The sequence below is a fragment of the Dioscorea cayenensis genome, chromosome 19 (genome assembly GCF_009730915.1).
Source record: "Dioscorea cayenensis subsp. rotundata cultivar TDr96_F1 chromosome 19, TDr96_F1_v2_PseudoChromosome.rev07_lg8_w22 25.fasta, whole genome shotgun sequence".
In the NCBI taxonomy this organism is placed as follows: Eukaryota; Viridiplantae; Streptophyta; class Magnoliopsida; order Dioscoreales; family Dioscoreaceae; genus Dioscorea; species Dioscorea cayenensis.
In genome coordinates this window covers 24,924,096-24,937,419 of record NC_052489.1, presented here as the reverse complement: position 1 = coordinate 24,937,419, position 13,324 = coordinate 24,924,096, and the positions used below count along the sequence as shown (strand labels likewise).

Here is a 13,324-nt window from a genome sequence, read left to right as displayed (position 1 = left end):
GACAAAAACTGACCGAAAACATTACTACGAGTAATACACGATCGACAAACAAAAAAATATGCAAAAAAATCATAATAAAGAATAAAAGTTTAAACATAAATCGATACGATGCAGATACAACAACTGTACACAAATAAAATCACATTAAAAATATTTATGTTGAGTGATATAAAAAAATTCATCTGTCGCAATATCGTCAAGATACAGTAATTAACATTTATTTCAAGTTCGGTTCGATTCAATTTAATTTGAGAGTGTTGTAGAAGATGAAAGAAAAGAGTAAGAGAGACTTGTCCCTCTCTCCCACCATCCAGTGGAGGAGAAGGGAAAGAAAAGAAAAGAAAAAAAAAAAATGGGACACTCAAAGAGTGATGAAGCAAAGAGTACCACTACCACTGCCACTGATGACGAAGGGGACCGTCTCAGTGCCCTTCCTTCGGAGCTCCTCCACCAAATCCTCGCGTTCTTGCCAGACACCAAGTCACGTGCCCGCACGTGCGCCCTATCCCGCCGTTGGATCCGCCTCTGGGCATCCCATCCGTCCATCGACCTCCCCCTTCTCTACCACCTTGACCTCGTCGCCGCCGCCACCTCTCACGCCGCCGCCGTCGACGCGGCCCTCTCCGCCGCCTCCCCCGGTACACTCCGTCGACTTGCCGTCGACCTCTGGCTCCCCTCCGGCCCTGACCTGCGCCCGTCCAACGCCGCCACTGTTGACCGTTGGTTCCGCGCCGCCGCCCGTTTAGCCGTCAGCGAACTCAGCATCCAGGGCAAGTCCTTCCCCGCCGGCGGTGTCACCTCCTTGCCCAGCTCCATCTACTCATGCCGCACTCTCGCGTTTCTACAAATCAAGAGCGTTGTCATTCCTACTATCCCTAGAAACTTCGATGGCTTCCGTGCCCTCTCGACCCTGCTCCTCGAGCACGTCTCGATCCATACTCTCACCCTCGCCGCCATCCTCGCTGCCTGCCCTCTTCTCCAGGTTTTTCAGATGGAAGGGTTTCTTGGGGTGACTCGTCTTGATGTTTCCCCGGAGAAGCTCCCGAAGCTCGCGAGCTTCGCTTTGTCTGAGTCTTATGGTGCCCCGGTGACTGTCAACATCGTCGCGCCGAATATCACCTCGATCCTCTTCGTCGGCGATCTTAATCTTCTCTTCTGGAACGGTTCTCCTTGTCTGGTTGATGCTACGCTGAGGAACATCGCCAAATTCAAGTTCAAGAGTGAGAGCTGCTGGCTGGGGCTTGTCTCTGCTGTTTCAAACGCTAAAATTCTCACTTTGAACAATTTGTTCTACCAGGTTTCTCTGCATTTTGACTACTTGCTTTATATTCATTGGTATTCTGCTCATTGTTGATCGGGTGATTGTAGTTTGTGATTCCGAGGAAGTTTGTCAATGGAATTCATGATGCCATGTTCAAGAATCTCCATAAGTTGACCTGTGAGATTGATTGGGTTACTGGTCCTCTGCTTTCTAGCTTCATCTGTAACGTCAAAGAGTGTCCACTGTTGGAGAGTCTCTGTATAAGAGTATGGCGGGCTGCATTGCTCAAGTTCTCGTGTTTTATGGCTGACCTTTAAGTTTTTCTGCTGATATTCTTATCTCGATTTGAGCTTGCAGTTTAACAGGGAGCTGAGGTTGAAGGCCAAGAACAAGATGAAACGAAGTTTGGGTTTGTGTTATTACAAATCTTTTCTCCCTGCAGAACTTGTTAAAGCTGTGGAGGAGAAGTTTGAAAGGGACTATGTGGATCTGCCAGAAGTTTGTGGGGGACCAGGGAATGCGTTAAATTGTCTGAAGATTCTTGCCATTGAACACTTCATGGGAACTAAGAATGAAGTACTTCTAACAAAATTTCTTCAGAAGAATGCTGCTAATTTGCAGAAATTTACCATTGATGATTTTTTTATGCGTAGCAATGAGGAGATTCATGAACTTTTATATCCCATTCTATCTAATTCTGATGATGAGGATGATGAAGAATATGATGATGACTATGAAGACACTGATGATGATGATGATGACGATGACGATGGTGATGGCGATGATGATGATGATGACGACGACGATGATGATGATAATGATGAAGGTGATGATGATGATGATGGTGATGATGAGATGGATTGGGCCCTATATGAAAATCTCAACCAAAATTTCCCAATAGATGCTCTAAGTGACAGTGTTGGATCTGGATAGAAAGTAAGCCTCATGAATTTAGTTTTGATATTTACACTTAATCAAATGCATATAGTCACATAACCGCAGAATTTTCTCCACATGCTAGTAATTTACATGGCAATTTATAACATATTAGCTCATGACAGATTAGGTTGATTCTGGTTGAACATCTTACCAAAACTTAAACATTCCAATTTTTTAAATAACTTTGTTTGACCTAGTTGAAATTTATAGTTTTTTCTGGAGCTTTTATGTTGCATAAGTATGCTGTTATCCTATTATCTTTCCAAATTGTGTTGCCTTTTTTGTGATCTTTGTTATGTATGCACTTTCCTCTTTTTCCTTCAATATCGTATGTGAGAAGTGGATTTTTTGTGCTGTAAAACTTCCTCTAGCAGTGATTGATTTCTTTTCTGACCACTATACCTTTCTATTATTGTAATGCCAATTGTGTTATCGATACTTGGCTTTCATAAAGTGGTGCGTTTGGTTTATGCCTTATATTTATTTTGATTCATTTGGCATGGTATAAGCACCATTTTTATTTTCTAGTCAATGTTGGCCTTATGTAGCTTAACTGAGTGTTATTTTTTCTAGCTAAAATCGCCATTTGGGAGTTTTTCTTTAATTAAAAAAAAACTTTTTAAAGTTTACAACTAGGGATTTGCTTCTTTGTTTGCCTGTTTTGCTTTTGTCTCGATGATCTCAGTCAATTACATGCATATCTGCTCTTAAGTTATCTCCCTGTAAGAACCATTTTCATCCTTAATATGGAAGGCTCCCACCTCTGATTGACTTGCCAGATTCTTCAGCCTTTTGTCTTGGCAGCCTCTTGTATACCTGCATTCTACTTCAAACACACACATTATTTATGCATAATTTTATCGAAAATCTAATTGGACCATGCCTACTCCTTTCATTGAGCAGACCCAAGGATGAATTTAATCAAACTTCAAATCTTTATTTGAGGAGATTTTTCATACTTCTCCCAATGCTATGCTATCCCTTCCTGAGCTTCATCAGGGGTGTGGCTTCCCCTTTTAGTTCAAATGCTTCCCTTCTCCTGCTTAAATGTGAGTACTTCTAGAATTATGCCTTCCTGTTGGTTAACTAAGCTTTAGAGCTCTATTTGTGAGTTCTTAAAATATCATAGGAGATGTGCAGTTATACGGATTTCTTTTAAGTGAGATTTGAATCACCCTCAATAGAAAGTTTTGAGAAATATCACCTGTATTTATCACTAAGGGTTATTGGTGATTATGTCTGTTTCAAGCTGGATAGCTTCAAAACATTATCATCCAATAAGAGAGTACTAATGCAAAGTTTAGTTGGTCATGATTATTGCATGTTATAAAGTTGTTGTTTGTCGTGCTTGAGCACATAGGACTTGCTGCCTTTCGCCATCTTCAATTGAGTTGGTCATGATTATTACAAGTTATATAGTTGTTTGTTGTGCTTGTGTGCATTGGACTTGCTGCCTTTTGCCATCTCAAAATTTAATTGAGTTGGTCATGATTATTACATGTAATAAAGTTGTTTCTCATGATTGAGCACGTAGGACTTGCTGCCTTTTGCCATCTCAAAATTCACGTAGATTGCTCATTTTATTTTATGCTGTGGCTTGATAAATAAGCATGGATCCTATTTTCAGCCCATGAGATGCCTGTGAAATAGTATAGAACTCTTTTACATAATAATTCAAGCAATAAACTATTAGACAGAATTCCTTTTGAGGTTGTCCTAAAGTTGACTAATTTCATCATTCACGAGGGTAATCAAGGAATAATTATTCTTTAGAAATCCAATTCCCATAAAAAATGTGGGTATAGAAAAATGGGTTTGGCAGATCTAGTATATATATGCACCATTATTTTCTGAATCTTTATCAAGTCGGTGTTGTTTACCTTGTGCACTGAAACCAAATTTGTGGAGGATATCATTTACTTATGATAAAGAAGAGCTGGTGTATGATCTTTCCTTTTTGTGTAGCATTGAGTCTTGCTTGCTCCTAAACTAAACAATTTAGGAGTCCTTGGCTGATTGAGTATGTAGTTCAAACCTCATGTCATTGGATGAGACATTATCATATTCATTGATGAGATCTTTTATGATCCCTAGAATTAGTAATTATGTCACTGGTAACAATTAATTATTCTTTAGGCTAATTAAGCAAGATTTACATTGTTCTATAGAGGGGAAAAAATTGGTAATATTGCTGGTACAAGAAGTTGATATTATTGATGTGCCCTTACAATGATCCTGTAACAATACTGACATATTTGTGTCTATATGTGCCCCATTTCCTTACCAACAATAACATTTTTTAAATATTTTTGAGTGGTCTCTAATTCAGAAACTTAAATTGCAAGCATAAAATATCATGATAATAGAAAATAAAGGAACATGCTTTCCTTCCGGAAATTTATGCAGCTGAGGTTCACATAGAGATGCAGACCAAATATAAAGAATATAGTAGCAAAGATTAATTACAGACATGCCGTGGCGTTATTGAGAAACATGTAAGTTTTTGAGTTGATTTTGTCATCTCCTGAATTTATGTTTGGCAACTGCATTGATATGTCCTGTGGTGGTAATAGTTCCAATATGATTACAACAAAGAAATATACATAGCAAGTGCATTCAGATTCAGGTTACGTTCTAGCATAGCACTGATTGTTTATGCACATGCAGTAGCTCTTACATTATTGGATATCTATCTTGACATGAGTTGTTTAAGATTTCAACACTTAGGAATCAAGTAGTGAGATCTTTGCCAGTAGTATTTTATGGATGTTCTCATTTATATAAATTTGGATTGCAAAGGAAATACTACTTTTAGTCTTACTTTTTTATGGAAACAGATAAACTTCAGCTATACAATTTTTGTGATCTACTATTGTACTTCCTCATGTGCAGAAAATATTCATTTTCTGGGAATGGGAAATTCTTTATCTTTCTAATGTCTGGTGAGTCCTAGGATTTTATTCATATATTACTACATTGCTTTTCTTGTAAAGCAGTTTCATAAGTTCTTGGACCTTTAACCATCTCAGTTTTCCTTAGCAAAATCAAACCTTTATGGTATATATCTAGACTTTACGCTCAAGCCTTCAATATTTGCTTGTGTATATTTCAAATGGAGTGTGTTATTTCAGGTCTTGTTCTAATTCAAAACTGTATACTTGCCATCAATGTTTGAGTGTGCATGTTTTAAATGGAGTGTCGGTCTTGTGTTGGTATTTGCTTTTGTTGCTGTGTGTTGTTTTAGTAAAATTATATTTGTGAACTGTGAATGAAGTTCCATAGAAGGCCTTCCTGCTTCTTTGCTTTGCAAGTGTGCCAGGAAAATCAAAAGTGGTATCTTCCTTCTGTAGGCTTTCAACTTTCAGCTGGAGATGAAAGAAGTTTGTTTATAATGGCGATTATATTTCAATTTTATTCTTCAAAACTCTTCCTGATAGTATATGTTTTTATATTCTGTCTTTTGTCTAATATCTTTGGGCCACGTATATTTTATGCTCTTGTGCATTTTTACAGGGATCTGGCCTGAAAGATTGCCCGCCTGCTGGCATTAGTAGCCATGCTGTGGACTGCAGCATTTTTGTATTTCTTCTGGAATGCAGATTGACAATCAAGGAAGGAGGCACTGAGTTTGAATTCTTTTTGGTTTAAAAGAGTTCCTTCAATGATGGCCATATATCATATTAAAAGACACCCCTATAGCTTTTAGCATTTGTATGACCCATTTTGTACAGCACTTTATGTTTAGAAATCTACCCAAAGAAAAGTTACGTCTTGTAAGCCTTAACAGACAGATATGCTGTTTTGTTATAGCCTTGTAAATCAATATATATATATATATATATAGTTAGGTTGTGTTTCATAGATGTTGCTTGATGTCTGAGTATTATCTGAGCATTGTCAAGCCTGAACTGATACGAAGTCTTGTTAACGATATCCCTGCATGCAATATATTGATATTGATCTGTCAAACTTATAAGCATTTTACTGCAGTCTGATTTTGCTCAGCTATATTCTCTCCTTTATGATCACAAGAAACTGCAATTTTTGTTTGTTGAGTTTGTAATTTACTATGTTGTTATGTACATGGCTGTGTCTTGTGTGTAATACTTATTAGATTGTAAAATTTTGTCTTCTTCTTGGTTGTGTTTTGATTGTGGAAAAATGAAAGATAAGTTGGAAAGTTGGTTCGTGTTTTTTTCTATAGGTAAGCAGATGAGAAGAAAGTTGCCTTTATGATCATGTGCATACTTCTAAATTTCAGGTTGTCATGAATGCTGGAAAGCATACTGCTACCTTTATTTGTGGACTTTTTAGTGATGCATTTCTTTGGATTCATGCATCACCATCACTAGTTTTTATGAAACTATGGTTCCCAAATTCAATGTCTCTCATGATAGTTCAACGTTTGAAAGTTTATCCTGATTTTGGTTGAATTCTGCTGAACATGTATTTTACCATTTAATCTTCAAAGTAATTATATATATATATAAGCTTATCGTGCCAATGAAAAGGTGAAAACAAAAAATTTACTATGAAGGTATTGAAAATTGAATTAGTTTAATCACCAAGAGTCTGGAAAATACTAGACTTATATACATGGAACAGGATAGAGATGTTTATCCAAAACAACAAATTATCTCCATTATATAATATTAATTTATCTTCAATCTTGGGTAGCTCAAACATGACTCATCAGTCAATAGTAAAAAAAATAAAAAAAAGATAAGATAGAATATTGAATTCGCCAATTATTGGTTAAAATAATTATTTTTTAAAGTAGTATTTGAATTATTATTATCATTACTTTTCCAGTTTCCCCCCAATATATTTAATTTGAATTCTAATAAGGACTCTTTTAAAGTCCTAGGGCAGCATTGCTTGCATCATCACATGTGTCTATAAATAAACGGGTTTTATATTTTCCATATTTTAATTTTTTTATTTATTTATCAACCCGGGCGAAGAGTGGAAGCTTTGGAGCATCTCCGGCGTCAAATCGGACCAGAGAGAGATCTCCGTCTCGCTCCATCAAACCCTAATTCCATCGATAATCTAGTGCATCGATTCCTTATTCCTCTCCATGGGGTTCTGGGAGGCTTTTCTTAATTGGCTTCGAAGGTATTGGTTGATTCCCCTCTGTTTCTTTCTGTTATCCATTTGATTCTGCTTCTAATTATCTTTTGATGTTGTTTATTGTTGTTGTTATTATTATTATTTGTTAGTTGTTCTTTGTTTTAGATGTATTTGGTGATTGCGATCTAGGGTTTGAAGCTTCTTGATAGAAAAAGGGGATTTTTTTTGGATGTATTGAGTTCCAAGTTTGCTCCTTTACAGTTAGTTGTGTGAAGTATGTATGGGAAATGGTTATATTGATTTATGATGTATGAAGTTAAGAAAAAAGAATTAATTTTTGGGTTTATGCTGATATAATTTGATTGTTTAGGTGTTTAGGAAATTTGGATGGGATAATGCTGCTTTTCTGATTATTATCAGGGATAAATGTTATTAGTTTTGATTTTTGACACTTTGGTTGGGGATTGTATACTAGTTGTTGAAAAGTTGTTTGCTGGGACTGAATGTGGGGTAGATTTAATTTGTATTATAACGTTTTTGCAGCCTCTTTTTCAAGCAAGAAATGGAGCTGTCTTTGATTGGGCTCCAGAATGCAGGGAAAACATCTCTCGTTAATGTCGTTGCGGTGTGTATATATAGATGCCTGTCCTCGTTGTTTTCGGTTCTTTTATTATCTGCTGGCCTGGCATACTAAAATTTGTCATTTCTTTTTTAGACTGGTGGATACAGCGAAGACATGATTCCTACTGTGAGTGAAGTTTTTCTTGATAAGGAGTATGGCTTCATACAGATATGCTTCTTTTTTGGCCTGAGCATTCTGTATTGGTTTTTGTAGGTTGGATTCAATATGAGGAAGGTGACAAAGGGAAATGTCACAATAAAATTGTGGGATCTTGGTGGCCAACCAAGGTTTCGCAGTATGTGGGAACGCTATTGTCGCGCTGTATCTGCCATTGTGTATGTTTCCTGATTCTATAACTAATCTTTTTCATGAATGTCGTGGTCAACTGCCTCCAATCGTCGTAGCATTTCCAAATTGCATGTTGTTTTGTTTGATGTGCATAGGTGGCATCAATTTATTGTTTTACAGAATTCTTTGTTGTGGTTTAGTATTTTTTGTTCGCTACCCATTACGAAATTGGAAAAAAGACATTAGGCTTGTTGACTAGAGTTTATGATGTGCTTGTATTTCTTATGTTGCTGCCTGAAGCTAGAATTTTGGTTCTTGATATGTGCTTACTATGTGTGCTGCTCATATTGCAAACTGGTTCTTTAGTGTTGGATGCACTGCTAAGCAGATGTAACCTAAAGCAAAAGAAGCTTTATGAATAGTCTACACTTTGTTGACCGACAAATGAAATAATTCAAAGAAACATTGAAGCAAGGTAAAGAAATCATGGGAATGCATTTCCTTTATTTTCTTGCACTTGGTTGCTTTGAATTCATCAGATTTTATCTATTTTGCATCCTAAGAGAAAAGGACTTTTGAGTGCCCTTTGGGGAACGCTGTTGAGTCCTTGAAATGTCTTGATAGGTTTGGCTTGGAAAAGATAAGATGCTACTTGAATTTATAGAGATCCTTAATTAATTACCTTTGGTGGTTTTAAATTATAATTACACTATTCTTGAAAAGCTGCACGCAGGTGTGGTGAGAACCTATAGTATTGTGTAAAATTATTCTTGTAAAATTGTTCTTCAATAACTTTTTCCCACCAAGCACCATCATGTGGCAATTGCTTCTGTTCATCCCATGTATCAGTTTCTTCCTTTCTCATTTGAAACATGTTATATATAGAGAGATGGAGACAAAGAGAGCGAGAAAGTTTGGTTTTCAATTCATGTCGCAAGTAATGCTATAAGTTCTATTTGATGCATAAATGCTTTGCCTCCCAAATAATTGAAAATCCTGCTGTTTTTCATTTTCTATTATGGCCATTTTGTTGACATTTATAGTTATTCTTTTTCAGGTATGTTGTTGATGCAGCTGATCATGATAACTTGTCGATCTCAAGAAACGAACTCCATGACTTACTTAGCAAGCCATCTCTGAGTGGAATCCCTTTGCTGGTTCTTGGGAACAAGATTGACAAACCCGAAGCTCTGTCAAAACAAGCTTTGACTGATGAAATGTAAGCAATTAAAATTTTAACTGTGTAGAAATCCAAACTTCATCCAGTAAGTTTTCATGTAGCTTCTATCATTCTCATTGTTAATTCCTGGCATTCTCAGGGAACTGAAATTGATTACTGATAGAGAAGTCTGCTGTTTCATGATCTCATGCAAGAACTCAACCAACATCGACTCTGTTATAGATTGGCTTGTAAAGCACTCAAAGTCGAAAAACTAATACAACTCTCAAGTCAGCTCAGGCTCCTACTCAGAGGCTGTGATTGGGGTGTTGATGAGTATAGTGTTTAGCTCACTGGCTGCTTATTTTTGTGACTGCTCTCTATTAAATTATTTGTCCATGGAGTGCTTAAATTTTAGGTGGTTCTATTGTGGAAAAATTTTCCTTCCTTGAGCTTGGAAATACTGATTATTTGAACTTCTTGTCTATTTGCGCAATCTCGATGCATGGAATAAATCTTTTATGCTCAGTGTCTCTTGAGGTTTCTGTTGAACTAATATATATATATATATATATTCATTTATTAATGGATCAATTTACCAATAAATTTAGGAATTTTTTTTGCAATATTTTAGGTTTAAATGTACTTTTAAAACATACGTTTTTCCATGATATTTATTTTTGTTCCTTTAATTGTAATTGTCAAATGTAAAGTTGGAACGAGTTAAATTAATAGAATAATAAAAATATATAATTTAGGTTTTACATATGTAATTTTTTTTTTACAAAAACGATAAACATTGTTAAAAGAATAAGTAAGTCTGAAGAGGTACAATGGTACATCAGTAGTATTAATAAACATTATTACACAATACAAATAAATAGTATTGTATTTTTTTATAAAAAAAAGATGAAAATAGTATTGTAGCCTAATATGAAGTATATACCATTGACTTCCACTGTGATTATGAATTAAAAATTTCCAGAAATAAAAGCCCTTCTGGATGAGATGGACAATGTGCAGATAGTCTCTCTTGTCAATAATAGGTAGATGAAAATGTTTGGATCTTTAACCGGGTACTTTTACATATATGGTGAGGTGGCCATACCGTGTTTTCCTGTATTTATGAACTTCATGCATGTCTCTAATTTTTCATTCACTTCATGATTCATGTTTTAAAATCAATAGTATTAAACTTCTCTAATATCTTATATCCTGTGCTTTATGTTCTGTAAACATCTTTGAGTTTACAACTTATTTAAGATGTTGTCACATGGACCCCGCTCAACCACAACACATGGACTAGTGGAAGTACGCTATATTTCATTCAAGCATAAGCAATGGTTGTTTATGAAATATGCATGCTTACAATTCCGGCATCTTAATTTATATCACGTTTGCATCTAGGCATGTTTTGTACTAATGAGAAAATGTTGATCTTCAAATTTTTGTAACCGAAAGATTTTGTTGTCACACCTATAAGAGTCATTGGTGTTGTTCGTGTCAAATTTTTACTTTTTACTTTTTACTTTTTACCTCTTTTTGTAGTGAGTTATTACGGGATTGTAAGTGATTTTTCTTTTAATATATATATATATATACACAGCAGTAATCTCTCCTTTAATATATATACTAGTATAGATGCTTGTACTTGCGCTACAGCTTCAGCTAATAATACATAATATTTAAAAGAAAACATTTAGTAGAAAATACAAAAAAAAAACTAAACACCAATATTATTAGATAAATTAAATAAAACAAATACAAATAATAATAATAATAATAATAATAATAATAATAATCATATATATAGATGAAAAATAATGAAAACAAATTTAAAATAAAAATACAATATATATATATATATATAGAAAATTAAAATATACAAAAATCATGTTTATGTCTATATATATGTGTATGAAAAACAATAAAAAAAATTTAAACCAAAGTTTAGAAAAAAATAAAAGCAAATAATAATATATTGTACTGTACTGAGAGAGAGATGAGTGGTGTGTGATTTACTTAACTCAATCAAAATCAAGCCAATGACATTATAAAAGACAGTTAGGTAATATGTGTTTATATATATATATATATAGCATAAGAGTCAGTTAGGTAGTATATAAAATTAAAAAACAAACAAAAACCATATATAGAGAGAAATAATAAAATCGAAAATAAAAATAAACAAAAAATAATTATATATATATTTTTTTATATATACCAACTACATATGGAGAGAGAGAATTAAACAATAAATCTATATTTTTTACTGTTTAAAAACAATGTTAAACTATTATTTGTATTAGAGAGGAAAGAATTGGTGGAACCCATTAAAAAGGCCAAATCAAAACCAAACAAATTTTAAAAAATAAAATCACTAAGATTAATATTATATATCGATATAGGGTATGCTTATGCTATGGGCTTCAAACTAATGATGCTAATTATAAAAATAAATTATATATAAAATCACTTAAAAATATGAAAAACTAACCAAACATTAATATTATCAAATAAATTTAAATCAAATAATAACAAATAATATAATATACAAATAATAAAAACAAAAAAAAATCATATATAGATATATAGAAATTAATAAAAAATTAACATAAAAACACAATATATCTATTTATATATTTTATTCTTTTGCAATTAAAATACGAAAAATCATGTGTATATATATATGAACAATAATAGGAAAAATGAAAACAAAATTAAAATAGACAAAAATCATGCCTATATTTATATATGATGAAAAACAATACAATTATTTATAAGACTGATCTATATATATATATATATATTAATATCATATATATATATATATATAGAGGAAATGGTGGGTTGGTGTGGGATCCACTCAATTTATATATAAAAACAATAACAACTTTTAAATATTTTGTGTTTTCCAAAATGATAAGTGATATATGTTTTTATCATTATTTAATTAAAATTAAATTACCAAATCGTCTAATCAAGTTTAGTGTGTTATAATGAAAAAGTCCAAACAAATGAAAATTTGATCAAAGTGTCATCAGATGGACAATTTGTGAAAAGATTGTCTATTAGTGGGGATAACTTTAATTTTAGTCACTAAATTTATGATGTGCCGATCTTTCATGGGTTATATATATATATATACATAATTATGTAATATAATCATAGTATAATAGTTTATATATGTCTTTGCAGGGGAAATTTTTAATAACAACCTAACATGTGCTCCCTAAATGTTGATAATATAATATTTTGATAGATTAAAAATTCATTTTTCATGATTAACATATATAATAATAATAATAATAATAGCATATTTAATAATTACATAATAATAATGTATACTATACGAAATACAAAACACAACTTTTATTACATATTGGCTATTATTAGACTTTGCATTAAAATAATAAACACATAATATTTACTCCTAATCAGATTTATTTAATAACTAAGGAAGACCGAGGTTTTTGGACCACATTCGGAGGAATCGTCTATAGAGCATATCTTCTACCCACGCGATTTATATTACTTCTCAGTTATTGACGATTTCAGCTCCTATTCACCCACATTTTCCGTCCAACTCTTAGTAATCACTACGTAAGGCTTTCCGATAATATTTACGTTAACAGTCACTTTTAAATCTTCTAATTCATTTTTGACATCAAATAATTCCTTCTCGTCACATTTTAAGATGCTTGTAACGTAACCAGACATTATTTTGATTATATATATAGCAATCCAAGATCTTCCATGAATTCCACGCTATGCTTCAAATATGATTTTGCATCTAAAATGGTGTGTGGTCGGATCATGACTTTTCGTCACTATATGAATTGTGGCTGGTAATCCTAATTTTTGTTAAGTATCACCTTAAATTGATACAACAACAACAACATGCCAAAGCAACTTCCATTTTCCTCACCTATTATAATAATATATTAAAAAACAATTAAAAGTTTTCGGTTAATAAATTAAT

The 13,324-nt window shown here is 33.4% G+C and overlaps 2 protein-coding genes across 4 annotated transcripts; both read left to right on the top strand.

Moving 5' to 3' along the window:
* The first annotated feature begins 288 nt into the window (after positions 1-288).
* LOC120249565 (putative FBD-associated F-box protein At5g56560) lies at positions 289-6,226 on the top strand. 3 transcript variants are annotated; one of them, XR_005532852.1, is made up of 5 exons: positions 289-1,297; positions 1,369-1,527; positions 1,619-2,197; positions 5,093-5,142; positions 5,714-6,226. XR_005532852.1 is itself a non-coding variant. In XM_039258118.1 (4 exons), the coding sequence occupies exons 1-4, from the start codon at positions 353-355 to the stop codon at positions 1,918-1,920; spliced, it is 1,329 nt and encodes a 442-aa protein (XP_039114052.1). In that variant the 5' UTR covers positions 289-352; the 3' UTR covers positions 1,921-2,051. The 3 variants fall into 3 exon arrangements, 2 of the variants coding, with proteins under 2 accessions (XP_039114052.1, XP_039114051.1); XM_039258118.1 differs by lacking the exons at positions 5,093-5,142; positions 5,714-6,226 and having other exon boundaries at positions 1,619-1,837; positions 1,915-2,051; XM_039258117.1 differs by lacking the exon at positions 5,093-5,142 and having other exon boundaries at positions 291-1,297; positions 5,714-6,223.
* A 907-nt stretch (positions 6,227-7,133) lies between these two features.
* LOC120283449 (ADP-ribosylation factor-like protein 8a) lies at positions 7,134-9,870 on the top strand. Its single transcript, XM_039290142.1, has 6 exons — positions 7,134-7,318; positions 7,817-7,898; positions 7,989-8,021; positions 8,109-8,230; positions 9,241-9,402; positions 9,503-9,870. Exons 1-6 carry the CDS (start codon positions 7,281-7,283, stop codon positions 9,618-9,620), a joined length of 555 nt encoding a protein of 184 aa, XP_039146076.1. The 5' UTR covers positions 7,134-7,280; the 3' UTR covers positions 9,621-9,870.
* Positions 9,871-13,324: the final 3,454 nt, after the last annotated feature.

Excerpts from the sequence above, each read along its gene's own strand:
- LOC120283449 (XM_039290142.1), top strand. The coding sequence starts at position 7,281 with ATGGGGTTCTGGGAGGCTTTTCTTAATTGGCTTCGAAG. Across the intron at positions 7,319-7,816 it reads TTTCTTAATTGGCTTCGAAG|CCTCTTTTTCAAGCAAGAAA; the intron begins GTATTGGTTGAT and ends ACGTTTTTGCAG. Across the intron at positions 8,231-9,240 it reads CGCGCTGTATCTGCCATTGT|GTATGTTGTTGATGCAGCTG; the intron begins GTATGTTTCCTG and ends ATTCTTTTTCAG.
- LOC120249565 (XM_039258117.1), top strand. The coding sequence starts at position 353 with ATGGGACACTCAAAGAGTGATGAAGCAAAGAGTACCACTACCACTGCC. Across the intron at positions 1,298-1,368 it reads TGAACAATTTGTTCTACCAG|TTTGTGATTCCGAGGAAGTT; the intron begins GTTTCTCTGCAT and ends GGGTGATTGTAG. Across the intron at positions 1,528-1,618 it reads TGGAGAGTCTCTGTATAAGA|TTTAACAGGGAGCTGAGGTT; the intron begins GTATGGCGGGCT and ends TTGAGCTTGCAG.